At 37.9% G+C, this 27,986-nt stretch overlaps 2 protein-coding genes across 3 annotated transcripts; both read right to left on the bottom strand.

Annotated features, from left to right (window-relative positions):
- Nucleotides 1–127: 127 nt before the first annotated feature.
- Nucleotides 128–21,442, bottom strand: ahi1 (Abelson helper integration site 1). 2 transcript variants are annotated; one of them, XM_063008050.1, is made up of 27 exons: nucleotides 21,415–21,442; nucleotides 19,522–19,575; nucleotides 19,315–19,436; nucleotides 18,388–18,932; nucleotides 17,687–17,823; nucleotides 17,400–17,589; nucleotides 16,775–16,967; nucleotides 16,571–16,663; nucleotides 15,757–15,942; nucleotides 15,262–15,414; nucleotides 15,023–15,155; nucleotides 13,982–14,105; nucleotides 13,612–13,841; nucleotides 13,410–13,516; nucleotides 13,181–13,299; nucleotides 12,416–12,546; nucleotides 12,077–12,217; nucleotides 11,796–11,974; nucleotides 11,580–11,625; nucleotides 11,386–11,423; nucleotides 11,091–11,205; nucleotides 4,334–4,389; nucleotides 3,375–3,437; nucleotides 3,116–3,278; nucleotides 2,930–3,024; nucleotides 2,265–2,344; nucleotides 128–811 (listed from the first exon to the last, which is right to left on the bottom strand). In XM_063008050.1, exons 2-27 carry the CDS (start codon nucleotides 19,529–19,531, stop codon nucleotides 637–639), a joined length of 3,624 nt encoding a protein of 1,207 aa, XP_062864120.1. In that variant the 5' UTR covers nucleotides 19,532–19,575; nucleotides 21,415–21,442; the 3' UTR covers nucleotides 128–636. The 2 variants fall into 2 exon arrangements, with proteins under 2 accessions (XP_062864120.1, XP_062864119.1); XM_063008049.1 differs by lacking the exon at nucleotides 21,415–21,442 and adding an exon at nucleotides 21,194–21,256.
- A 1,607-nt stretch (nucleotides 21,443–23,049) lies between these two features.
- lft2 (lefty2) lies at nucleotides 23,050–25,474 on the bottom strand. Its single transcript, XM_063008019.1, has 4 exons — nucleotides 25,148–25,474; nucleotides 23,947–24,181; nucleotides 23,569–23,823; nucleotides 23,050–23,470 (listed from the first exon to the last, which is right to left on the bottom strand). The coding sequence occupies exons 1-4, from the start codon at nucleotides 25,410–25,412 to the stop codon at nucleotides 23,140–23,142; spliced, it is 1,086 nt and encodes a 361-aa protein (XP_062864089.1). The 5' UTR covers nucleotides 25,413–25,474; the 3' UTR covers nucleotides 23,050–23,139.
- Between the last annotated feature and the right edge of the window lie 2,512 nt (nucleotides 25,475–27,986).

The raw sequence follows: 27,986 nt of genomic DNA, 5'->3' as shown, positions 1-27,986 counted from the left end.
TAATCATTTTCCTTGGTCTTACATACAGTCATGATGGTGTTACAGAGCAGTGAGGAAACTTTGGACATTGTAGAGTCTAAACGCTCAAAAATTAATGATCAAACAAGCAAATACTAGCAAACAAACATGAGTTTGAAGTTACATTTTAATGAGATGTTTCACAAGAGGACGTTTTGCGCATCAGATTCAGAACCAGTGGTGTTTTGCATCAATGTCACAGAGCATCTTTGTTTATAATAAATAAATAATAATCTAGGGCAGATGAAATGCCTTTATTTGTCATATATACATGAATACAGTACAATTAAATTCTTTTTCTGCATAACCCCCCTTGTTTGGAAGCTGGGGTCAGAGTTCAGTGTCAGCCATTGTACTGACTTTTCTTTTACTACAGTTTGGCATTATTCCTTTACGAACAATCTATGCTAATTATGAACACAAATAAAAAATCAAAATAAACAGGACAATAGACTTAAAAAATATAAAACTTACATTTGTAAAACTGATTATTAAAATATTAATTATTGAAAAAAAAAAAAAAAAACACCCTTGGCTAAAATTTACATTGAAGATATAAAAATAAGTATGCTGGTGACTACAATATGCATATCTTTTTCTTACCCTGAGCATTAAATATCACCCAGAATTCTGGTTTGTGGCATCCGGTTCAAAAGCATTGTTGGTTTGTCCTAATCTTGGAAGAGGCCTTTTCTTTCTTATAGATGGTACAGGAGTTTCAAGATCTGATGATGGATTCAGGGGCAAATCATGAGAGATCTCCTTTTTCTTCACCTTCTTTTTCTTTTTTATTCTTCAAATAAAAGTAGTGAAGACAGCAGGTCAAACAATGCAACTAAAGAGGCAATAGTTTATGGTTCTTATGACAAATAACATGGAAATATTTGCAGAAGATAAGAAAATTGCTGAAACATTTTGTTCTAAGCAAATGTCTTGATCCTCTAGGCACCTGAAGAATACAGATCTGGCCTATGCTCCATGCTTATTTTGTACATCAGACACATTATAAAAATGCCCCCAAATGCATTAAAATGCCAATATGGTACATATTGGTACATCTAACAAAATCCTAAAAAAACTTCAGTATATCCAGAATTCAGCTGCTCGCCTCCTTACTCATACTCGCTCCCGTGATCATATTACACCTGTTCTCCAAAAACTTCATTGGCTTCCCGTTGCTCAACGCATTCAATTCAAAATTCTTCTATTCACTCACAAAGCTCTCCATAATCAGGCCCCATCCTACCTCACCGACCTGCTCCATCAGCACATTCCCTCCCGTAGCCTTCGCTCTTCTGAGGCTAACCTACTGTCCATACCCTCTAGGACCAAGCACCGGACCTGGGGTGACAGGGCCTTTTCCATAGCTGCTCCATCTTTATGGAATGCTCTCCCCAAATACCTACGAGATTGTCCTGACCTGTCCAAATTCAAGTCACTTCTCAAAACTCATCTATTCAAAATGGCATTTAACTTGTAACAACACGAAATAAATGCTTTTATTTTTGCTATTCTTTTTAATAGTTTTTATACTTAGATCACGACAGAAATGTGAAGTCCTAGATCCTAAAACTTGTAAAGTTTTCAGTTTCCTGATTGCATGTGAATCTGTCCTGTTTCTGTCTAATTTTAAGAAATTGTTCTATATTTGTTGTTCTCTCTCATAATTTAGCTAATTTTTAATGAACTGTCTTATGCTGCTCTCTTTGTTTTTATCTTAATTATTCTTGATGTTGATGTACTATTTTGATTTTGTACTATGATTTGTATGGTGTATGTACGTATTTGTTTTGATTATTTGTCTTATGTAAAGCGTCTTTGAGTATCTTGAAAAGCGCTATATAAATAAAATGTATTATTATTATTAATATGGCAGGCTTGTATGCTAAACAGTAGGCATCATGAGTTTAGAAAGTAGAAATTAGGAAGTGCTTTGGTGGTGCAGTGGTCTAAAGTGTTAGCCCACCAGGCCAGTGTTACCAGTAAGATTGGCCCAGGTTAAGTGTTCAGTGGGCACAGGTGACTTTGTCTGAGGCAAGAAAGGCCAGATAAGAAGTAACCTCTTTCTGTTACACATACTGTGTGGTTGAGGCACAAGGATGAGTTGTGGAGAAATACAGAGAGCATAGCTGTGTCAAATCTGGCCACTGAAAAATGTCTGACTATCTTTATTTAACTTGCAAAAGTCTTTCATTTGTCATTTATACAAAAACAGGCCGTAGGCAGATTTAAGACTTAATTCCTACCTAGCAGAAGTTGCCTCAGCATCAGTGTCCTGCTCAGAAATGATCTTTAGCTCTCCAGATGCACTGATGGCTGCAGTCAGCTGCACAAATACAGGAAGAGACAGAGAGAGAATATAATTGTTTACATCCAATGTAACAAACCTGACTTGTTATAAAAGCTGTGGTAATTATGGTGAATTAAATTAGTGGTACAGCAAGGCATACAACATGCAGGGCTAACACAACAGTTGGTGCAGCGGGTAAACACAGGACCAAATCATAAGGATATCGCTAATTGGAAGAAATTTTATGACAAACTCTGATATAAACAACAAACATATTTTTGACTTCCTGTTATTGAGGAGGCCATGAAAAAAGTGTAATCTTATCCTGCTCCTGAACAATATCAAAGAATGTTTGAACTATGTAACCCTAGTCCGGTAAAACTGCCTCATATTTGTTGGCTATAATACAACCATGTTTGGTATTCTCCAAACATAAATCTGAATGGATAAAGAAAATATTGTAGAACCTTTGAAACCATAAGTTTTTTTTCCAGTGGTCCATCATTTGTGCTTGTTGTACCATGTTATCCATGTTTGTGCATTAAAACTTGGTACAAAACGTTTTGAAAGGTAGTTTATATACAAGGCAGTTTTGAGCAGCTAAAAGCAATGACTTTTTACCTTAGTTGGTATTGATTTGGTATGTTCTTGACTTATGTGCTCTGAGGGTCCAGGTTGTGTCTCGAAAGCCTGTGAGAGCTGTTCATCAAAATCCTCTGTGCAAAACAGGTCAATCACATGACAGATTAGAGCACATGAAACCTCATCTTCACCTGAAAATATTTCTAATAAAAAGGTTCAACACACTTTTATCAGCCACATAGGCAGCTGGAAAATAACCCTGCTCTCCTGTGATCAAACGTCCAAACCACCAGGTAATATTGTCTTTATACAACACAAGGATCACATCACCACGGCACATGGTCAGCTCATCAGAGCGCTCAGCACTGTAGTCATACAGAGACACAACCTACAGGAAAGAACACAGGGTTAAGTTTTAAATGCTTTACTTCAACGAAAATGAGGTCATTATAAAACATATTAAAGAAAGAGCTAGTATGTGTACCGTCTGCTGGACTTGTGTCCCACCAGTGTCGACTGGTAATGAAAAGTCATGATCCTGTAGGCTCTGGTAAAAACCAAAATTCCACATTAGGATGTTGCTAGCTTACATAATTAAAACAACTACAATTACCTTTAATGCAATAAATTTAAAACATTCAATCTAAAACATGGGTGTCAAACTTTTTCAAAAATATTTTAACATTAATAAAAATAAAGAAACCCAAAACATAATTATTTATGTACATCTCTTAAAGCTTCTATTTTCTTTTAGCACAGCAGAGAAACAGGACCAGTGCATATAAATACTGGATCTGTACACCAGACCATAAGTTAGGTGAATATCCCATTCCAAAACTGTGGACATTCACATAGAGTTGATTCATGCTTGTGACTAAACAAACTTTTACTCTTCTGGGAAGATTATGGACTGTAGTTGTGGAATTTAGTGTCAATTCATTTAAAGGCCTTGTGAGGTTGGGCACTAGACTTGAAATCCTAGCTAAAAATCAGTTACTTAATTTATCCCAAAAGGGTTCAGTTAAGTTGAGATCAGGTGTCTGTGCAGGCCACTGGAGTTCCTCCATACCAAACTTTTTAAACCCTGTCTTTATGGAACTTGCTTTGTACATGGTGGCAGTCATGCTTTAATAGGAGAAGGCCCTCACAATCTGTGCCACAATGTTTTAGTCCAACAGTTGATGATGTGATGTGTAGGATGTCACACAGGTGATGGTCTATCAGCCTCAACCTACAGAGCCTCCTTAATTTCATACTTGGTGTCCTAACAGATAAAGTGGATAAGAATAAGCTGATTCTCTAGTTTACAGTGTAGTACATATTGTGGTGTGTAAGTATTGCGGGGGACCTAGAAAGGTTTTGTAGGAAAAAAGCTGTGGGCCACATTTCACCCAAGCTGTACCTCAGACTAGATTAAATTAAACCAGAAAATTATCTTCTTACTTTTTGCTTCAGAGATGGAGCTCTTTTAATTGAATGACCAAAGGCAGCAGGGCCAACTGTGAAGATAAAAAAGTTAATTTGATGCAATCCCTAATAAAGAACATTTTAAAAAGCCAATTAAAATTTCATTAAAGGCTCCAGTCCCACTGAGGCCCAGCTGAAAAAAGGGGTAACTATTCATTTAGTTTTTCTTGTTTCCTTCTTCGGTCTATTCTTTTCTTAGACCTGGCCAATTGTGTCTATTAAGGCCATGGAAACCCATGCCATGAAGCTCACGTTTTTGTGATGATGTTAATGCCAGAGCAGGTTTGAAACTCTGCAGTTACTGAGTCAGCAGAAAACTGGAAACCTTTAAGAAACTGCTCTGTTACTTTCCATGGTCTGCCACTTCGTGGCCGAGTTGCTGTGGTTCCTAAATGCTTCCACTTTTCGATAATACCACTCACAGGTGATTGTGGAACATCTAAGATTATCTTGTTGTAATGGTAGCATCCTATTACAGTAACTCACTCGATTTTAGTGAGCTCTTTAGAAGGACCCATTCTTTCACAAATGTTTGTAAAGGCAGACTGCATTGCCAAGTGCTTGATTTTATAGACAAGTGTCCCAATACTTTTGTTCATATAGTGTAATCTGTATGGATAAACGTTTTATACATATTTTTATATATCTTCATGTTAGCTATGTGCTGTTTGTTTATTAGGATTTTAACGTCGTGTTTTACACTTTGGTTACATTCATGACAGAAACGGCAGTCACTCACAACACAAGGTTCATCAGTTCACAAGGTTATATTGAACACAGTCATGGACAATTTAGCATCTCCAGTTCACCTCACTTGCATGTCTTTGGTCTGTGGGAGGTAGGTAGCTGGGATTTATTGCCACGTCAGCACGATTACGGCTATATACGTGGCATATTGAGTTTTGGTTTCATATAAGGTTAAAAACGTTTGTAGAGGGCGTGGTGTGGCTTTGTACTCCCATCGTTTCTTTAATTATATAAGGTGTTCTAGTTTGACGTGTGTTAGGTAATTTTGTATTTTCCTTGGCGAGGTCTTTTCGAAGAGGTCTTTGATGTTGTCTGCACAGAAGTGTTGCTGTCTTTGTCGCTGCAGGCTAGGGCATTCAATAAGTATATGCTTAACTGTCAGGGTCATGTTGCAGTTCTGGCAGGTAGGGGGTTCATCTCCTGTAAGTAGATGTTTATGTGTCAATTTGGTGTGTCCTATGCGCAATCTTGTGTGGATAGCTTGATGGTATCGGTTCTCCATCCTGTAACCTATCGGTTTTATGTTAGGTTTGATTTCTTGTAGTTTGTTGTTGGTTTGACTGTCCCATTTCTCTTGCCATTTTGTGTTTATGAAGTCTTTTATTATTGGAAAGGTATCTGTGACTGGGATGGGGAGAAAGGTTATGTCCTTACTTCTGGCCGATCTGGCGATGTTATCCACTCTTTCGTTTCCCTGTATTCCACAGTGTCCTGGTATCCAACAGTATTTTATGTTGTATTGTTTATCTTCCAGTTCCTTGTCTTTGGTCACAATTTTGGTTATTATTGAGTTGTCTGTGTCCATAGAGTCTAGTGCCTGTAGGCAAGACTTTGAGTCACTGCATATAAGAAAGTCTTTGTGTTTCTCTTTCTGAATATATTCTAGGGCTATTAATATAGAATAGGCTTCGGCTGTGAAAATGGAGCAGAATGTTGGGAGACGGATGCTGTGGTTGTGTATTGCAGTAAAAAACGCTGCTGCGACGTGTGACTCTGTTTTGGATCCATCTGTATATATTGTTCTATGGTTTGGATGCTTTTCTCTTAGTTCAAGGAACTTTCCCTGATATTCCATTGGTTCTGTTCCTTTTTTCTTGTTTTCTGTGAGTGAGAGAATAACTTTTGGTTTTTGATGGTTCCACGGGGGGAGTGGTTCTTGGGATTTTGCAAGTGTATACATGTTTATTTTTAAATCTTTCAAATCCTTTTTCATGCGGATTCCTAAGGGTTGTATGAAGTTGGGTTTCGCCTCGTACATATGTTGAAACCTGTTTTCATAGATGGATTGATATGCCGGGTTTTGTTTGTTACAGTATGTTTTTATTGCATATTTTAAAGCAATTTGTTGCCATCTCATGTGGATCGGTGGTTCGTTTGCTTCAATGCATAGGCTGTCTGCTGGTGATGTCCTATAGGCCCCCAGGGCCAGCCTTAGCCCTTGATGGTGGACTGTTTTCAGTGGTTGCCAGTAGGACTTTCTTGTTGCTCCATAAATGTGACATCCATAGTCCAGTCTAGATTGTATTATTGCTTTGTAGAGTTGCATCAGTATGGAGAATGCAGCACCCCACTTCGTGTTTGCTAGTGTTCTCATTATGTTTAGACCTTTTTGACATTTGGTTTTCAGTTGTTGAATGTGGGATTTGAAATTCAATTTATTGTCCATTATTATCCCAAGGAACTTGGCCTCCGTTTGTACCTTGATTCCGTCCCCATCGAGGTAGAGTGCTGGGTCCGGGTGCATTGACCTTAGTTGGCAGAAATGAATGCTGGTGGTTTTAGTTTTGGATATTTTAAAGCCGTTTTGGACGGTCCACTTCTGTATGTTATCTATGGCGCATTGTAGTTTCCGTTCAATTGCTGGCATGTATCTTCCTCTGTAGCTTATGCATAGATCATCTACGTAAAGACTGCACATGATGCTGGGGTCAATACCTTGTGTGATATTATTGATCTTGATGTTAAAGAGTGTTACTGATAGTATGCTACCCTGGGGGACTCCCATCTCTTGTATTGTTGGTTTTGAAAGAGTGTGATTTACCCGGACACGAAAGCTTCTGTTTGTTAAAAAGTCTGATATTATTATAGGCAGTCTTCCTCGGAGGCCCATTTGGTGGATGTCTTCTAGTATTCCATGTCTCCAAGTTGTATCGTATGCCTTTTCCAAGTCGAAAAAAACCGCCACTATATGCTGTTTATTTATGAAACCATTCCTGATGTAGGTCTCCATCCTTGTGATATGGTCCATGGTGCTTCTACCTTTCCTGAAGCCACTCTGTAGACGATTAATGAGGCCGTTGTGTTCTAGGTGCCATACCAGGCGGTGATTAATCATTCTTTCCATCGTTTTGCATATGCAGCTAGTCAAGGCTATTGGCCGGTAATTTCCAGGGTCGGTATGGTTTTTCCCAGGTTTGGGAATCGGGATCACTATTGCTTCTCTCCAGGTGTGGGGTATTTTGCCTTCTGTCCAGATTCGATTTATGATTATGAGTAGGACTGTCAGTGATTTGTATGGTAGTTGTTTCAGAAATTGATAGTGGATGTTGTCTGGACCTGTGGCTGTGTCATGTGCTTTTTGAATTGCATTTTGAAGTTCTTCTATTATAAACAGTTTGTTGTAGGGTTCGTCATTTTCTGATTTAAAGGAGAGAAAATTGTTTTCTCGGGCAGTACGAATCTTTTGGAATTCTGGCATGCAGTTTTCCATGGAGGAATTTTTCTCGAAACTCCTTGCTAATGCATTTACTATGTCCTCTTCAGGAAGTAGTTGTTTGCCTTTTTCCCACAGATGGTGTATTTGAGGTCTGTTTTCTCTATTGTACATGCTATGTACCATTTTCCAGACTGCACCTATTGATGCTTTGGATTTAAGGTTAGACACGAAGTCTGTCCATGTTTTGGTTTTAGCCAGCCTTATGGTTCTGCGTGCTTGTGCCCGACTGATTTTAAATCTAGTGAGGTTTTCGGTTGTTGGGTGTTGGTTAAAAGTCCTGATGGCTTTTTTCCTGTGCTTGATGGCCATTTTGCATTCTTCCGTGAACCATGGGTTATGGTACTTCGATTTGTTTGCTTTGGATCGTGGTATTGCTTTTTTGGCTATTTCTGTCAGTGTTTCTGTGAACCATCTTACTGGAGCTGGTTCCTTGGATTCTAGTGTGTGGAGTCTTTCCTCACACAGATTTTTAAATAGTATCCAGTTTGCTTTTTTTAAGTTCCACTTGGGGATGCCCTGTTGTTTCTTTGGTGATTTTAGAGATATTATTATCGGGAAGTGGTCGCTGCCACATGTGTCTTCCCAGATTTTCCAGTCAGTGTATGGTAGTAGTTCTGGTGAGCTGAGTGTTAAGTCTATGGCTGTATAAACTCCATGTCCTGGATGTAGATATGTGTTTGAGCCATCATTTAATAAACAAAGGACTCTTGAGTTGATTAGTTCTTCAATTAACTTTCCTCTTTGTGTACTCTTTTTACTTCCCCAGATTGGATTGTGTGCATTAAAGTCCCCTACCAGGATGAAGGGAGAGGGGATTTGGTTTATCAGGGAGTTTACGTCTTGTTTTGTGACAATATCTCTTGGAGGGAGGTATATTGAGCAGATGGTTATTGGTCGTGATAGTGTCAGGCAGACCGCTGTAGCTTGTATGCTTGTTTGGATTGGAACGAGACTATGGATAATGTTGTGTCGTATTAAGATGGCTGTGCCCCCGGACTGTCTAAGTTTTGCCGGCCCAGGTGAGCTGTATGTAGTGTAGCCTTTAAGTTCTTTGTAGCTTGCTTGTTTTAATTGTGTCTCTTGAAGGCAGATGGTTGCTGGGTTGAGGGCTGCCGCTAGTCGTTGTACTTCTGCATAATTTGCTTTGAATCCTCTACAGTTCCACTGTATGATTAGGTCTTCATCTGTCATGTTGGGAGTATATGTACGTTTTGTTTTATTTTGGTCCTTGGTGATGGGCTCCGGGACCGTGATGTCATGGATTCTGACATCTCTATGTCTATTGGTGCTCTTTCCTTGGATTTATTACTTCCTTGGCTTGATTTCTGTGATGTACTTGTTTTCTTTTTCTGTTTGTGTTCTGTGTCTGTCTCTGTTGCTTTAGTGTCCTGATTGTTCATTTTTGGTCTGGGGTTGATTATTTCTTTTGTTTTTGTGAGTGGATGTGCTTTCTCGCCACATATCCATGTGAGGTCTGTCTGGGTCCCTTGGTTTACTGTGGCTTTGAGTGCTGCTGCGTAGGATTTAATGGGTTTGAATGCGGGTTGGTTTTCAACCATCTGTCTTGCTTCCGGGTATGTGATCTTTTTACTATGTTTCAACTTTTGGATTTCTTTTTCCCGTATCCATGTAGGGCATTCTTTTGATGATGCATTGTGTTGCCCCTGGCAGTTTGTGCATTTTGGAGTGTTTTCGCATCCTGGTCCATGTTCTGCCTCCCCACAGTTACTGCAAATAGCATTGCTTCTACAATTTGCTGCCCCATGTCCATACCTTTGACATTTGAAGCATCTTAAGGGGTTTGGTATATACATGTCCACTTTCACCTTTAGATATCCAATATCAATCTTTTCTGGGGGTTGTGGTTTGTTAAAGGTTAAGATGTAGGTGTTTGTTCGTATAGTTTGGTCTTGTTTTTTGAGTATTATTCTTTTAACGTTTATTATACCTTGATGCGTCAGTTCAGCTGTAATTTCAGCTTCTTCCATTTCTGCTAGTTCTCTTGTTCGGATTACACCCTTGCTGATGTTGAGGTATGGGTGTAGAGTTGCTTTGATTTTAATTCCTGCAATTTCATTTGCTCTGAGTAGATTTTCCATTTGAATTTTCTTGGTGCATTCTATTAAGATTTGCCCGGACCTCAGTTTCTTCACATTCTTGACGGTTCCTGCTATGCCCAAAATGCCTTTATTTATGGCAAAAGGGGAGAGTCTTGTCAAAGGAGGGTCTGTTTTTTCGGATTCCAACAGGACAAATCGCTGCCAACTGTCACTTGTTTCAGAGAACAATTCTGAACTTCTTTGATCCAAGTCGTTTTCTATCATCTTTCTCTTTGTAGTGTGTTTATCCATAGTGTCGTTTTTAAGATTCATCGTCCCTACTCCCCACCCTCCATGGAGCCCTACTAGGGGGTACATAGAGCCGCGGACTTCCAGCGGATGTGTACCAGGGATGTAGAGACGGTATACTCGAGTAGACTCTAGATGGTAATTTGCTACTCGATTGACCCTTCAGCCGACGCCTTCTGGGGCTCACGGATTACCTGACGGCATGTCCGGAGTCTCCCAGGGCAAGTCTCGACCAGCCGATTGATCAGAGTGGGCCACTCTGACCGCCTGTCTATGTGAAGTAGGAGCCAAAGTACTGTGTTGGGTTCTGGTAGCCGCAGCCACCAGTTCCCTCAAGCACCAGGATCTCTTCCTCCACAGACACAGGTCGCACCTCACGGCAAACAAGGCGTCCCATTTATTCGCCTCTTACGAAAAGCAAGGGAGTGCTGAGAACCTATTCTATTCCGGGATTCTCACGGAAGGGAAGGGGGTTGTCCTGCCTTTGAGGTGTCAGGATGTCTATGGTTGTAGATACCCTGTTGCCTTCAAATGGAGGATTAATCTAGGCTCCTCTTTGGTTGCACCTGCTATCAAGAAGCAGAGTAATCTCCGGGAGGGCCCGGTCTGTGGGAGGAAACCGAAGCACCCGGGGTAAACCCACACAGACACGGGGAGAACATGCAAACTCCACACAGAAAGGACCCGGACCACCCCACCTGGGGATCGAACCCAGGACCTTCTTGCTGTGAGGCGACAGTGCTACCCACTTAGCCACCGTGCCACCCAGCTATGTGCTGTAACATCAAAAAACACATTACATACATTACATTCATACAATCACATCTCTTGCATCAAAATAACTCAATTACCACTTGCATATAAAGCACATATAGTAAGACAAAACATTATAAACTATTTTGAAGGAGGTACATGAACATACAGGCTTGTGAGCTCAGTGAGGCCTGAGGAATGAGTTGGGCACCGAGCGAGCTGGAGAATTGCAGCTTGGAGTGAGGAGAAAGCAAAGATGGTGGAGGGAGAGACATTTGCAAGCTCTGAAACATAACAAGGTACATTAATTACATTTATGTTTTAGCTATGTTGTAAACTATTCATTCAGTACTTTTATCCATATAAGAGCAGTGGTAGCTCAGTGGAACATTTAAGTCATTTTGAATATAAGCATGAGCTTGGCAGAAATGTTAATGTAATGTAAATATAACAGTGCTACTTGCCTCCTGGGTTACTCCTCCTTTCAACTGAGACATGCTTCCTTAAATTAAAATAACACTTATGTCAATAATAAAAACAAATATGTTGCAAACACAGTAAATTACATGTACGTGATATAATTTAAAAGGATTTCGGAGACCATGATCATTTATTTTTCATATTCCTTACAATCAACATGAAATGTAGAACTACTTACCCTGATCATATGTGGTTTCCATGCCAACAGTATTGCGATATGGCTCCTAAAAGAGTGAAATACACAAAGTTTGTGTTTCAGTTAAACTCCCCATTGCTGCCTGCAGTTAATTCCACCACATAACCCCAGAGAGTATGTAGGTTAAATAAAAATCATCACATGGGTAAATCACCAAATGTACTTTGCAGAGGAAAGTCTTGCATTGTGTGATCTTACCAGGACTGAATCCAGTTTGTGTTTGACTCTCTGCATTTTTAAGGACATGCGAGCTACACTGGCGAAGCGGTCCATCCCAGAGGCAGAGGCATCCTGGAATGCTAAGAGCTCAGTCTGATTCCTCAATGTTGTGTCAGTCCTGTTTACCACCCTCATACTCTCAATCTCCAAATGGGCAACTACCAACAAACCAAACAATTAACAGATGTTTTGCCTTTTTCTTTAGATATAGTTCGTTGTTTAAATGAATGGTTTTTCAATTATTTACTAAAAAAACTCACCTTTTCGGTCATACTGATATAACTGAATTGGTTGACTTTGCCCAAATGCACAAAAGGCCACCATGTGTTCATGGGGATGAAAAGCCACTCCTCTGAGTGCAGTTGGGTAACACAGCTCAGAGTACACAGCCACTTGATCACCTGCATATGATCAGAAATCACAACCAGTCTTTTATGAACAGAATCAAACAACAGAATTACCTCATTTGCAGCCACAAGTACAGCACTACACAATCACACCATTCAAATCTCCACTTAATTCGCTGCTGAAAAAATCTCTTATTTTGGTTTAAGCTACAATCTGTGTGTTCATGCAACACCTCTGTAAAAGCTGCTTACCTGTCTCGGCATTCCACACATAGGCAAGCCCATCCTCACTGCCGGAGAAGATAAAACTTCCACATGGGGTAAAAGTGCTGCTGATTCTCTCCCTGTAGTTTGTGGCACCTATGTATTTCTTAACAGCAAGTCTATTAAAAAGAATTATAGTAATAACACAATAAGTAATAATAATAATGGCACAAATCAACAACAAATAGAGCAGCTATAACAAGGTATATGTATTCAACTTATTTTTAGCTATGCTCCAATAATCAGAATTGACTTATTTAGTACAGTACTTTTTTTACAGATAAGGGCAGTGGTAGCTCAGTAGTTAAAGTACTGGCATAGTAATCTGAAGGTTGCCACTGTTAACAACTTAAAAAGAGCAGATTTTACTACAAGCAAATCTTAAAAGTACACAAAAATTAAATAACATACTTTTTGTAACACAGTATATTTCCCTAACACTCACTATGCAAAAATAAATATCTTAATTCTCTGTACATTCTTAATATTTATAAACATTTGATATGTTTTTGATGGTGGTCAGTGCATTAGGAGGCTTTGGAGTAAGCAGACTTTTCAATTGCATGTGGAGCAACAAGGAATTTTAAAAAACTGGCCTTGTAATAAAGTGACAGGTAAACAAGCATGACTTATTCGGCAAATAAATTAGGCCTTGGCTCCTCATTTCATTTAGATAAACAAAGACGATAACTAAGTAAATGAGTAACACCCAAGGTGTCAGTGTAACCTTCCTAATAAAAAAAAATTAGTTACATTCTCAAATCCATCACTCTTAAAACGCTGTCCTTGGCATGGATCAGAAGACGCCTTCCATTTGGATGCACTTCTAATGAGTTAATAGGAACTCCATTCAGATCGCCTTCCTTTATTTCCTGTGGGAACAATACATTCGTCTTTATTGTGGTGGATACTTATATTACATAGTTAGGACAACACTGATTTAATCACTGAAGTAATCACTCTGTATTAAAGTAGATTTTACCCTCTCAAATCTCCAGAGACGTGTTGGCCCAAGCTGAGATCCATTTTCTACTTTAGTACTCCATACAATGATCAGACCAGCATTGTCTGCAGAAAACATCCTCAGACCTGTCTCAAAATTAACATAAATAATCAATTACTGATAGTAACTGATGATTTAATGATGCAATATTCATAAATTATGCCATTAAAGTAGACTCTACCTTCACTGTCAAAACAAAGTGCGTTTATGAAAGTCTTGTGTCCCTCAAACTCTTGAAGAAGCTGTCCATTCACATCTTTAGTGTCTAAGTTCCATACCCGAAGAAGACTATCATAACCCCCCGTGACCACCAGGTTCTGAGTACGAGGGTGATACTGGGCACAGTATACAAATGATGGGTGAGGAAGGATCTTCTGGGCCAGGCTTTGAAGTCTTTCAATGTCCCACACTCTGAGAGAAGAAAAAAGGATTAGATAATTACAATAATCCATTTGTTCACTGGTTATGTCTTTCAACACGTTTTTGTTGTTATTAACAAATCATTTCAAAGTTTCAAATTTTATCTTAAAAAGACTGAAGGAAGTGTTTACCTTACTGTTCCATCTGAGGATGCTGAGAGCAGAAATCTGTCATCTCTGGTCCAGCAGAGATCATAGACAATACTAAGGTGACCATTAAAAGACGCCTTGACTTTGCCTGAAGGGATCTCATATACTACAAAAAATATGCCATTAGCATTGCAGGTCCGAATAGTTACCCAGTAAAATGTCAGTGTTCAGTAAAAACATTAAATATCAGAGACTGTTTTTAGAATTACATTATTTGAATTTCTACCCAGGGCTTCTATAAAACTCAAATAACAATAAATGCAGCTATTGCAGCTAACCCTAACCCTACTTATTGCAGAATTCAATGAAGCAAATCAATTATTACCTCAAACAAAGATTTTTGTGAAGCAATCTTAAAAAAATAACTGTCCTCTTGGTTACTCAACCAGTTTGCCAAATCAACTGAAAACCAGTTTAGCTACTTGAACTGAATTACAATAGAACACTGAATGAACACACTGTAATGACACAGTCACAGCCATTATCTACAAATGAAAAAAACTCATAACAGTAGGTGGCCAGCAATGGTGGCAGGCTGTGCCAGGAACTGAACAAAGATCAATGTAAGGTGAACTAAAACTGAGCCATTTCATTGAGTTACGCAGCAAGAACACACAAACCGAGTTTACAGCTAAATGCTTGAAATGAAACAGAATTTCAAGTTTTCAAGTGATCTGGTCAAATTCCTGTCACAAGCAGCACTTTATGCTTCAAACTCAACCAAAGTGTCAGAAAAAGCAATTCTGCAAAAACACATATATAATATAATATAACATACATATACTGTATATTATACATTACATTATTTAATATAATGTGTTATACAAAGTGTTATGTTGCTACTAAAGGAGGTGCAAGCTGATTTTAAGTTAATGGGGGTATAACATTTTCCCTAAATGCAATATTGGTGTTAGATAACTTTGTTCCTTACATAACTAAAATTGTGTTCAAATATGCAATAACAGAGACAATCCCTTTCCACTGCACTCAATGGTAGATGTGAAGTGTGATACAGCTACTCACCTACTATAGGGAAAGCATCTCTGTCTGCACAAGCGGCAGCCAGAGCTCTGCCATCATTGGAAAACCGTAGAGTAAAACAACCCATATGACCTCCTCGAAATGACAACAAAGGTTTGTTTGGAATGCGACACACCTGAAGGCATAAAAAAATTTTAACAATCTAAAACATGATAAAATATAAAATATGAATAACATTTAACTTTGTAATTTAAGAATAGTGAATTATGACAACAAAATACCTGTCCCGGCATGCGACTCCATGTTACTGTTTCTGATTTGCCTTCCAATAATTGAGTGGAAGATTTTTGGGCAAGTTCAGTGTGGAGCTCACTGTAGGAGGTGCTGCCCCTCTCTTGTTGCAGAGCCATCATGGAGCGAATACTGGGGTCAACCTAGTCACAATAAACGTAATCTTAGGACCGGTTTGTTATTGGTACAAAATAGCAAACACTTAGGTAAAATCAATAGTGACAACAGTGATGCCTAAAGCAATTTAAAAAGCTGTAAATGGCAACAGTATCAATTCATAACACAACTTTTAAATCGTGTCACACCCATTTTATTCAGAATTAATACAAAGCTAAATCATAAGATGTTATGAAATCCATTCTAAAACTAATAAAACCGCCTTAAAATAAACACAAACAATTTTGTGCACACTTATTTCATCAGATGTTTTATACATATCATTAACAGCATGCAAATTTAGTAAGGCTTTAATGCTGTGCACTCACATGTTCAGGTAATTTGAGTCCTTTCACTGTGATGTAAAGTGTTGAGGCATATCTGTTTCTAGGAAACTTTGACCACCACTGAAACACTTCAACACTTTGGGGATTTTTCCTCACTCTGGGGGGAGGGCTGTACAGCTGGAGACGCAGTTTACTGTCAATGTTTAGCATGCCGTTGGTCCCTATGAGCTAAAATAAAAGTGAGAGATGTTTCAAAAAGGTTAGGATATGCCTATATTAAGGAACCATGAGACACAGTATATTGCAGGGCTATTCTACATTGTTGGCAGGTGGGCCACATTAAAAGCAAAGCATATGGCCCAGAAGGCAGACCTGAACACCAGCTTATTTATGCAATTATCCAATCAGGCAGTCATGTAGCCAGGCAGCAGCACAAAGCAAACAATAATTCAGACATGGGTGAGTACCTTCAGATAAAGATCAAATCAAAAAGCAGAATGAGGAAAAATGCAATTTGAATGACTTTGACAGTGCCATGGTTACCAAAAAGGGTGGATTGGGTATGGCATAAACTGTTAATTATTAGCACACTCTTGTTGTGTTGCATTTTATTGCATTACACTGCTGTTTCAGAAATGAGGTTCGTATGTTAAAGTAATCCACTATCAGTCTTTGTTTGTAACATTTTTTTTTTTAAAGTGAGCTGCATGGGTCAAAACGGGCTGCCTGTAGAATACCCCTGATTTACTGAAGATAGTGACAATAGCATTATCTATAAGCCCGACTTTCACTATTCAACTTGTAACCTCTAACAACTTGCAACTTGTAAGTTCTAATTACATTCAGTCAAAAGTACCTTTAAAAAAGCCCAGGCAATTGTGCGAAATCCTTGCACATGTGCATCAGACACGTTAGCTTTTGCTTCTTCCATGCTGATAAAATCAAGAACCTACAACAGAAGCTTTTTATTCATTTTCTATTTTGATGCAGCACAAACAACAGACAATACAGTAAACAGAACTAAAATGGTATTTAGGAAAAAACAATAACACTGGCTTACCTCAAAAAACAGAATCACTCGTGGAGCCTCATCATTACCATTGAGAAAATAATTAAAGCGCTCATTGAAGATGATTTGCTCCTCCCACTCTGGAACTGTTGATTTGTGTTTCTTAAAATCAAAAAGCTGAGTTATAATGGGAAGGATGTGCTCAACGTTCTCCTGCTCATAAAAAGATGAGACTCGACGATGGCTGGGTAAAAAGATTTGACAAAAGCACGAGTGCGTCAGTAAAACACTGTAGTAAACATCCAATAGTGAGGTGGTAGGTGATTTCTAAGGTAATGGTTTTGAAAGGCATACTGCTGAACTAAATAAAATGTCAAATTACCAAACCTACAATGCTGTATTTTAACACACTAGTGGGTATATAGTATATAGTACAGATCACAGTCAACCTTTTAGTTGGACTAATGCCTCAAATAGCTTAATCAAATGTCTTGCAATTCTTCTTGAAAATCAATAAAGCTTTTAGAGCGACTTATTGATTATATTATCTGACAATGAAAAAAAAGAGTTTGCTTATGTGTACACTTATAATTCAAACAGCCAAAACCAGGATAGAGTAATTAGTAGTTTTTAGATTTGTGTCATGCGAGTTAGCTAAAAAAAACAAAAGAGACACCTGTCTTCTTTCTTGACATACTGTCCAGTGAGCTCATCCACAACATGTACTTTAACCATGGGGTGAGACACCTGAAGGTCAGTCTTGAGTCTATCTGTCCGGTGAACGTAAACTCCAAGCACCAGGCTATCATCAAACACCTGCTTCGGTGACGCATCCGCCACCATCTGACTGTCCTCAACTGTCACTTCTGCAAAAGATAAATAAACACAATTCACTCACTCTATTAACTGAATCCAGTTGCATTAATTGCTGTAAACAGAATTTAATTGTGCTGAATTACATACCCTCTTTTCTTTTCTTTTTCCTTTTGCCTCTTGGTTTTACTGAATCTTCCTTCTCTTCTTTATTATCACCTTCATTCAATTTTGTTTTTATAGGAGATAATTCCCCCTGCCTTTGATGCTGTTCTGATGGTAGTTCCCTGTTAAGAGAAGCAAGGATCAGTATTATTATTATTATTATTATGAATAATAATAATAATAATAATACATTCCTCTATTATTTAATACTAACAATGAAATAGAAACACTGGGGAGGAATACTTGGTTAATTTTGTTGTGGGCTTGAATAATAGCTGACTGACTCCCTAATTTTCTGATTTGTTTGAGATTACAAGAAGATAATACACCTCTATATTATTGTTTTTTGTGTTATTTACAAACAGATCATGTTGGCACCTCTGGACTAACATTATGACACCGTAATAAAAAAACACTCATTAAAACTTTGAACATTACTTTTGCTCTTTTTGTTGAACTGCAATTGCTTGCATGGTATTCAGTCACAACTGTAACAGGTTTTGAATAAAAGCCTGCGCAGAAGCAATAGCAATTGTAGAAAGCAATATTTCAGTCAATATATCAAATGCAAATGTAATGATTTTGAGGCATTTAAAAAAATTGATTGCATGATGATTTCTCTTTACAGTTGATACAACAATTCCAGTTGTACTATCCTAATACAGACTTTCACACCTTATTCTTACCTTTCACCTCCTTCACACTCTTGTAGATTCTTCTTCTTTTTCTTTTTTTTCCCAAACTCATTGTTTAATACAATAATTTCTTGACTTTGAGACTCTGTTTCACATTTCTTTTGAGTGGACTTCTTCAGATGCCTTTCTTCTTCCTGAGTAATCTTTTGCTGATACTCCTGAAGAAGGTCATCTTCAGTCTCTCTCTCTCCTTTCTGTCCATGTGCATAATCCTTCTCTGTACTCTTCTCTTTTTTACTCTTTTTCTTCTGCTTCCCACCTACATCTACTTGTACATTAGTTTTAAATGTCTGATTATCCTCCTCTTCATTTGGAATGAGTGGAGGTAGGATCCTTTTACTCTTCTTTTTTCCAGAGGTCAGAGTGGTCTTGTCCTCATTCACATTACTACTTACGTTGACCTTCTCGGACACCTCCTCCTCCCTACGCCTATTTTTTGTGTACCTTGGGCTGCCCTGTGCTGGGTCATATGTGTTATTGAGAACGGTTTCATCTTCTTCAATATCTTTGGTAAGGTTTGTCCTCAAGGTCTGAAGCTAGAAAGGCACATAAAAGAGGAAAAAACTTAGAATTATAAAAGGTCCAAAGAGCTTTCAGAAAAATATATATGATTTCCACAGTGCTACAAAAATAAAACTTTATTTTTATGCATTTTGCACTATTATAGTTCACCTGTACTACTGCAGACCTCCAGCAGAAGATGTGCTTGCAGCAGTTATGAGAAATCCCTCAGGCCCACCCCTCCCCCAGGCAAGTCAATTATTGCAGAGTTGTGATGTCAGAACTAGTGAGTGAGCATGTTTTATCGCTGCGCTACCCGAGCGCCCATATAAAGCATTATTATATATTTATTTTATACACAGATTATACACAGATTTTTCTTCAGTGTACTATTTAATTATATGTATAACCACATACCACAACGTTCTCCTGTAACTCTTCAGCTTGTTTTGATTTCTTCTTTTCTGAAGGAGGGTTAGTATATCTTCTTAAAACCTCATCAAAACGGGTTCTCGTCCTTGCTCTCACTTCATTTTTACCTATTTGAACATGCTCTTAATTGTCAAATCAGTCACATATGCAAATAAAGAAGGTACAAGTAAATGTGAATTTCACAAGGCCTACCTGCCGGCATTCTTGAAGGTTATGCTGAAAATTCATGCTGTATCCGAAAGATTTCTAAAACAGACAATGTCACTTCTCAAATGATGCCGTTCCGAAATACTTATACCAAGCTATTATAAACATCATTAAATGTAAGCCAACAATTACGTTTAGGTAAATATTGACGGAAATATGTAAAATTTACTAACCTTTCTATATGCTCAATATCAATGTGAAAACTACCATAGCCAACATGAGATCACTACTGATCATATATTATTCTTCAGTTCACTATTCTCAGCACAGCCATGATGCTTACAGAATCAAGACATGAAAAAGTGTGGTGTTGGTAGGGATATATCAGGTGTAGCAGTGTGTTTATGGTTTTTGAACACCAGACTAATCTACTTTGTTAAAGCACATATAGCTAACTGTATTCCATTTACTATGCAAGGTAATATACAACTGTACTGTACAAGTCAACATTTCTCATGGGACAATGGCTAAATATTTATGTTTAGTGAAATAAAACGATCAGCCACAACATGAAAACCACTGACAGGTGAAATGAATAACATTGATTTTCTCCTTTATAATTTGTCATCAACACTGATTAACAGTGGCACCTGTCAGTGGATGGGACATAATAGTCAGCAAGTCAACAGTAAGTTTGGGCAGTATGACGGTACATTCGGTATACCGTCTTCGATTCCTCATACCGTACCATACCGTAGCATAGTTAATACAACAGCTGTAAGCTTTAATAGGCAGCAAATCATATAATATTTCTCTATAGACAGTCGAGAAAGAAGCTTTCAGAGCAATAATTAAAACAGTGAATTCCAGGTATGTCTTAAGGGGCGAAAATACTAAATAAATTTTATAAGCAAACTGGAAGCGGAGATTTTTAAAGTTGTCCACTTTTCTACAACAGACCTGTGGTCAAGTTGTACAGTGGAGTTTGCAAACGTCGTTTAATTTGTTAAAGGGAGAGCTAAGAGTAATTGTACAATACTTAAATAAACAATAAATATTGTATTTATTGCAACTGTTTCGTGAGTACTGATTCCATCATATATTGTCATTTTGTGGTGCCAAGCAAACCTTACAGTACTCAAAACCTTCATTATATACATGGTAAAATGAAAACTTTTTTATATTCTATGTACTTATGACAGTAGACTAAGCCACAGACATATAAAAAGTCCCAGTAATACAAAAAAAATATACCGTGATTTACTGTGAAACCGTCAGAACCTCACAAAATACCGTGATACAAATTTTTGGTCATACCGCGCAGCCATAGATTAATGTGTTAAAAGCAGGAACAACGAGCAAGCACAAACTGCTAAAAGAATGGGTCAGAATTAAACCTGCAATCAATAATGCTGCATTATTATTTCATGCTTTTGAACACACATTTTTTATTACAAGTCAAATGATATTGTGTGTACATCTGAAGCGGATAAATATGCTGAATGTATGTTAAATAACAAAAAATTTTTGCAATAAGGCTTGATCAATCTAAATACAATTAATTCTGACGTCATAACCAGAGCCAAGTCAAAGAAATCATGAGGTAAACTGGCTAATCAGCTATAAGTAATAAACAGTCAAATATTAAACAGTGGTTAGAACAGGTACCTATATTAGAAACTACGTATACACTTGCAAACTGTTTTACACAACAAACCTGATGTTTTATGAACGCGGTTTATTATCGCTAGAACTTCATCAGCTGCATGAATCACCGCTATCTCACTTCACGCTATTCATCTAACGGTAACGGACTAGCCAGCTAGCTACAAGTCAATTCAGTCCATTCTAATGAACTAATTGAATGTAACCGCCAGATTTCCATTATCAGTACATTTACAAACGAACAGGATCTGCTATTTTACCCACGTTGCTCACCTCAGAAAGAAAGCAAGTCTGTTTATAACATAGTAGCTGGGCTAACAGTTTATTAGCGACCAGGCTGTTGCGATGGTATCCAATAATAAACAAGTTTAAGTCCAGCCTCGTTGTGACGTCATCACCAGACAGTACCAATAAGATCGCAGCCTTTGATACACGTCACAGACGCGGAACCGTTTATTTATCCGACACATCGGTTCTCTCTGCTGGTTAAACCGCAATACTATTTGCATTTGCATTTTCAGCATTTAGCAGACGCCTTTATCCAAAGCGACTTACAACTGAGATTATACATTCCAAGCAATTGAGGGTTGAGGGCCTTGCTCAAGGGCCCAACAGTGGCAAGCTGGCAGATGCGGGGCTTGAACCAGCAACCTTCTGATTACTAGTCCTGTACCTTAACCGCTGAGCTACCACTGCCCGTCAATACTACACAGGCCAGATCCAACGTCCTGCAAACTTCTCTTTATTTTTTAATGATGGCATAAGTGGTTTTATTCCTTATTTTTGTTTATTTACTACACCTGGTATCCTTACTCACCCAGTTTATTTATAAACAAATGTTTTTTTTAATGATAAGTGGCCTATGGACATACTTTAAATCAGAAATCTCTACTACTTAACAAACCATTTTTGTTAATAAATGAATAGTGAACTTATTCTGCTAATTTTTCTGTAATTCTGTCAAATTATTCTGATAATTGCCGGTCCTAGCATCTAATTTATTAGTATCTATAAACCGTAAAGTAAGAGCTCTTTATTGGTCAGAAATAATAAAACTATAACTTAACTAGAGATTAACTGTTATACTGCTCACCATGAATGCAGTGGATGAACATACTTCTGTTTGTATGATTCATCTCTTATTCTCTCTAAACGGTTCATAATTAATATGGAGTCATAATCAGGTCCTTTGAAAAAGCAATTAACAAACAAATGTTCAGTAGCATACCTTGTTTAAAACATACTGTTATTATTGTCTCTAACAGTTTAAAGATTGAGCTCATGTATACCTACTCAGCAGCCCAATTATCCTGTCTTACCAGAAAAACAGAATGGTTTAAACACACACACATCTGAACTCAGAGGGGTGTCCATATACTGTACAGTCTGTAACCCTGTGCACAGTAAGATCCATTAAGACTTTGAGCTTAGCTTTGAGATTGACTGGTCAGTGGTCTGACCAGTCAATCTCAATATCAACCTCAATAAACACTTTTGGAATTATTAAAATGTTAATTGTAGCTTATAACATCCCAACACATCACATGCAGTGTTTTGTAGATTCCAAGACCTGGAGGATTTATGCAGTACTAACATCAAAGTAAAATGTTCTGTTTGAATCCGATCATGTGTTAATGGGTGGTTGACTGCAAATGTAAACATTAGTATGTCTATTGTAGTGGAGTGTTGTTAATTCACACCTAAATAATCTGAAGTGTTTCACTCATTTCTGAATTTAAAACTGCTTAACTTTATTCCTTTTTAAGCAACTGTACCTATTTGATTTAATTATGATGATGCTATCAAGGACATACAGGTGCTTCATGCTGTCAAAACTAAATAAATTTGATAATTCTATGAAAACATAAACTGCTTTATTTCCACAAAATATGTAGGTAAATCACACAGTGCTTCTTAACAATGCAAAATAAACAGGTGATTCAGGACAATATCATACATATTACTTTTCAAGTGCTTAGTTGATAAGTGAGAGCTCTTTCATGCTGTGGAAAGCATGTCCATAGAGCATCCACACTTTTCAACAATCATGTTGGGGAATTCAGCTACTTCGATTTGTGTATAGTCTCCTTTTTTCACCAGGTACATGACAGGCAATGGTGCACTTTCCACTACTGAACAGGTTCTTGGCCCATAACCATAACTGCGCTTTGGCTGCTTACATCCTCCTGCGCAGCGGAAAGCTTGGTATCCGGTAGGCTCCAAAATCCAGTACTGTGCCCATGACAGTTCCCGAAAGTTTATATAATACTCCTCCCGGCAGCATGTGGAACTTTCACCCTGAGATTGTCCTTTGCAGTCTCCCTGAGACCTGTTGAGATAAAGCTGTTAGTAAATGCACAGCTACACCAAAATATTTATACAGTAATTGCTATTGTTCAGTATTAATAACTGTTGAATACCACTTACCCATATTCATCTAAATTCAAGCTGTGTAGAATGAGCTCAGGTGCCCCAGCACTCTTGTCAAGGTTGTTTTCCACCATATTTTGCATTGTAAACTGGACTGTCTTTGCCATTTCAGCTGCGTACCTGCCAGGCCTTTCTCCTTCTATCCGGACCTCCAAATTCAGTGGGTTGTTTTTACTGTGTGACCTCGACCAGTAATGAACTGCTTGAGTAACATCAAAGCTCCTCCAGCCACCCTCGTTCAAAGGCACCAACCTGTCAAACATAAAAGTAGGAGAATTTTCTAAAGTTGTTCAAAGTATAAATTCGTGGTGGCACCACAGTTACTGTTTTTAATATTAAATAAGCTTGGTTGTTTGATAGAGCTGTTGTGCTTACCTTGAGTCTATCAGTGATGTGTGATTTGTGACACTGCACACCCAGTAGATGCTCACTCTGGCATGATGGATGGGTCTTTGTTTCTTTTTCTCTGCTAAAGGCAGTTTATGTGGGGCACTCTGGTAAAGTTTGAGCTCTGCCATGGCCACCTCACTGTTTTCCTGCAGCCTTGTCTCCATCTCAAACATCAGGCTCTGTCTGGTCATGTCAACATTTTCAGTATCGCCTGATATATCTGTGAAAATGTAGGAGCATACATTAAATATCTATAAGATTCCAGTTGTAAGATACACCTGCTTTGAGTACTTTGTTGTTGTTTTTTTTAAGTTTGTATTTTTATTTACTATTTTTCCCACTTCCCCCCCCCCCAATTTTATCCCCCAGTCTAGTCGTGTCCAATTTACCCTGAATGTATCCTCTATACTGATTCGACCCTTCACCGCTGACTGAGGACGCCTCCCAACCTACATGCGCCCCCTCCGGCACGCATAGTCAGTACAGATAGTGCATTTTTCACCTGCACGAGTCGAGTTCATACGCTTGACGGGCACTGTGCTCGGAGGCGTTATTCCCCCACCAGCGTTATTCCTCAGACCTGCGCAGGCGCCATCAGTCAGCCAGCAGGGGCCGCAGTTTCACCAGTTATGAGGACCTATGATCCGACTTTTCTTTACCCTCTAACCCTGAACAACAGCCAATCGTTGTTCTTGCCCAACCCAGTCGGAAAGGCAGAGCTGAGCTTCGATACGATTTATTCGAAACCCCAACTCTGGTGAGCTAGCGTACTTTATCGCTGCGCCACCTGAGCGGCTGAGTACTTTGTTTTAACCATTTTGTTTTACTGTAGCCCCCAGATAATTATATAAACGATTCAGTATTAACCAGTACACATTTCACTGAGAGAAAAAAATCTCCTTATCCCTAGGTAAAGCTTACAATAACTAATTGTGAAATGTTAACAAGGTGCCAACATTTTTACAAAAGATTGTCAACAACTGAACATGTCTAATTTAGTTAAATACAATTTTAAATCTTTTTGGTAATGTAAATTAAATGTTAAATTAATAAACTAATAAATTAATAAAGTGTTTCCTAATGCCAATATTTAAAGTAGATGACTAAAATATCGAATTTCCATATCTGTTTGTAAAAGACAAAGATCTTCATGACTACACACACTTGTTTAAAAGCATGAACTTACCTGCTTTACCACGGAGGCGCCTCAGGAGTCCCGCTAAACTGGGCATCGATCTGCGCCTTCTAGCGTGATGCACCCTCAGCATGGACACATACTTGTTTCTGATGTGAGAAGGCACAACCAGATTTTCCAGATCTCTCTTCTGGATGTTGGGCAGTTCTGTAAGTCCGAGTTTTTCAAGAATTGCGTCCTTCATGTTGTTAGTAGAGTAAGTGTGCGTCAGGCAGAAGAGAGTAGCGCACAGAAGCAGGTGGATGAGAAGCGGCATGTCGGAGTGCACTACAGGTTGACTGCTCGTTAACTGTAAATGTTTAAGACTCGCACCCGCCTTTTATACAGCGGGACCTTCTCTATCACGTCTAGACTACTTTACAGCCTCGGGGGTGGGGGTGGTCGAAGAGGGGGACATTAAAGATCTGATCCACTTCAAAGACGCTTCGCTAATTGTTACTTTGTTTTCTCACATGAAATATTGTAATATATTTTTTTATGCGCTGTATAGCTGCGTATCATGTGCAAATAACAACAGGTCCACAATGTATACTCTGTAGTTCTACGTTTTAACATAATCAGACTTATAAATCATTTCTTCTTTTTGCTTTTGTAGTTTTAATTGTATCTGTTGTTTTATCTGTCTCTGTTAAACAGATTCTGGTTAAACAAATTTACATGAACATAAATTAAAAAAATAAAATAAAATATGAAATATAAAAATAATAAAATAAAAATTAAAAAACGTAAAAATTCTGGAAGTATTTCACTTCTTATAAGGATCATGTTATTACTACAGAAGCATGCAGCGAGATTAAGCACTTGAGATGTGGATTGGAAAATATTTTTTAAAGGGGTGATTATCTTTTTCTGCTGTAAGATCAGTCAAACCTTTTTGGTCCCACAAAGGGGAGGCCTAAAGTTGGCTACAGTCTGCCTTGTGTATTCGCTTACAGGTTCACTGATAGCGTCCCAGGTCTCAGGATGGTCTGATGACAGATTTTCTGTCAGACAACTAACCAAATACACCACTGAACAGTTAATACTATTGACTAGACATGCAATTCATTACACAGACTGCACTGCCTGGTATGATTTCCCTGACTGATTCAAATCTAATTACACAAAAAGCCAGTGGTCTAACATTTTAATTGATTACAGAGGGCATATATTTTCTTATGTTGGCTACAAATTTTCCAATCTCCATACTTTAATTACTGCACATTTTAAAAGTTGTGTTAAAATTTTTCTTGGTACACTTATTTATAGAGTTTGCCATGTATCTGAACATAAAAAATACATCTCAGACTAAATGAATCATGGTGTTAATGTCAGGTGTAATCATTTGTTTAATTAACACATTTTAATGCCACTGTCACACCATGACATTAAACAGTGTACAAGGCACCAACATCAAACATATTTCCTGCTGCATCTGATAAATAAACCATTCTGATCCTGTGAAACAGTCCACTCCAAAGAGACTAGATGTGACTATAAACCAATTACTTACATTACTAATGTATGTAAAATGTGATGCATTATCACTAAACAATAATGTACTGTATGCAATACTGGCTTAGTATATCATTGTTGGGCCAGTGGTTTGTGAGGTATATACTTATATGCTTAAAAACATGCTTTTGAAAACAATTATAATAGTCTTAGGTGGAACATGATTTGTCTACATTCAGACAGACAGACAGACAGACAGATATTAGATTATTTAAATTCATAGTAAAAAGTATGCTTACTCAACTAAAGTATATCTAGTGTATCTAGTTTATTGGGTTTATATGTATTGCCTGGATGCTTAATGTGTTTTAAATGTGTTTTATATAGACTAATCTATAGGTTGTGGAATGCAATAGACTATTTAAATTTATGTAGCGTAATCTACACAACTCGATGATCAGTTAGATGATCTAGAAGAAAGGTGGGAATTGTCTGATTCTTCGTCAGGTGGAAAACAATAGCTCGGTGAGATAAAACAACGAAAACATAGCTCCTTTCTTATTTTTCTTTTAATCAAAACGCAATAAGTCCCAATAAACACATTAGACAATGTGTTAATGACGACTTGCATGAAGCTCATTAGCATTACAACATAGATCTATTAATAATAGGTCGACGATCAGGCCGTGACCATTTAAACCTGTGCAATCCCAATATTCACCTTCTGGATTAAACATATACTAGTCTATTCACTTTTTTCTTTTACACTGGGAATATTGATTGTCACCATTTAAATAAACAAATATTATTGCAAGCGAAAATTGCGTACCAGTTTTATGTTATGGTTTGCATTTAAAACAAACCGAACCAGGCGACCCCTGTAAATGTGCAATGTAACCAGCAGGTAGCGCTAATACACAACTAACAACGAACATGCGTGACAGCATGTCTATGTTATTGTCTTAACAAATTATAATATTTGCTTATTAAACAGTAGGGTTTGGGTGATTTGGATTCAGTCCTTGCTTTTCATTACTGACGCTTTGGCATGTTCTCTCTATGTTCCAAGTGTTTTTTTTCGCATATATAGACGACACAGGACCTGGGTTCGATTAGGTCACTGCCTCTGCTGAACTAATTATAATTTCAGTCTTTATATCATTTTATATTAATACATGCACGTATGCCATTATACAGAATCACAGTGTTTATAATCTTTACATACTGTTAATATAATGAATAATGTTATACAGTAATGTTAAAGTAACGATACACACCCAGTTGTTCGAAGATAGATAGGTGTAGGAACGGGTGGGTGATACTATAATATAAGATTTATAAGATGTACATGGCAGAATGTGCAAATTGTGCATAGGGGTACTTTAATGTACTGCTA

The sequence above is a fragment of the Trichomycterus rosablanca genome, chromosome 13 (assembly GCF_030014385.1).
Source record: "Trichomycterus rosablanca isolate fTriRos1 chromosome 13, fTriRos1.hap1, whole genome shotgun sequence".
Lineage (NCBI taxonomy): Eukaryota > Metazoa > Chordata > Actinopteri > Siluriformes > Trichomycteridae > Trichomycterus > Trichomycterus rosablanca.
Note: the sequence above shows the minus strand (reverse complement) of the source record. Positions and strands in the feature narration are given on the sequence as shown.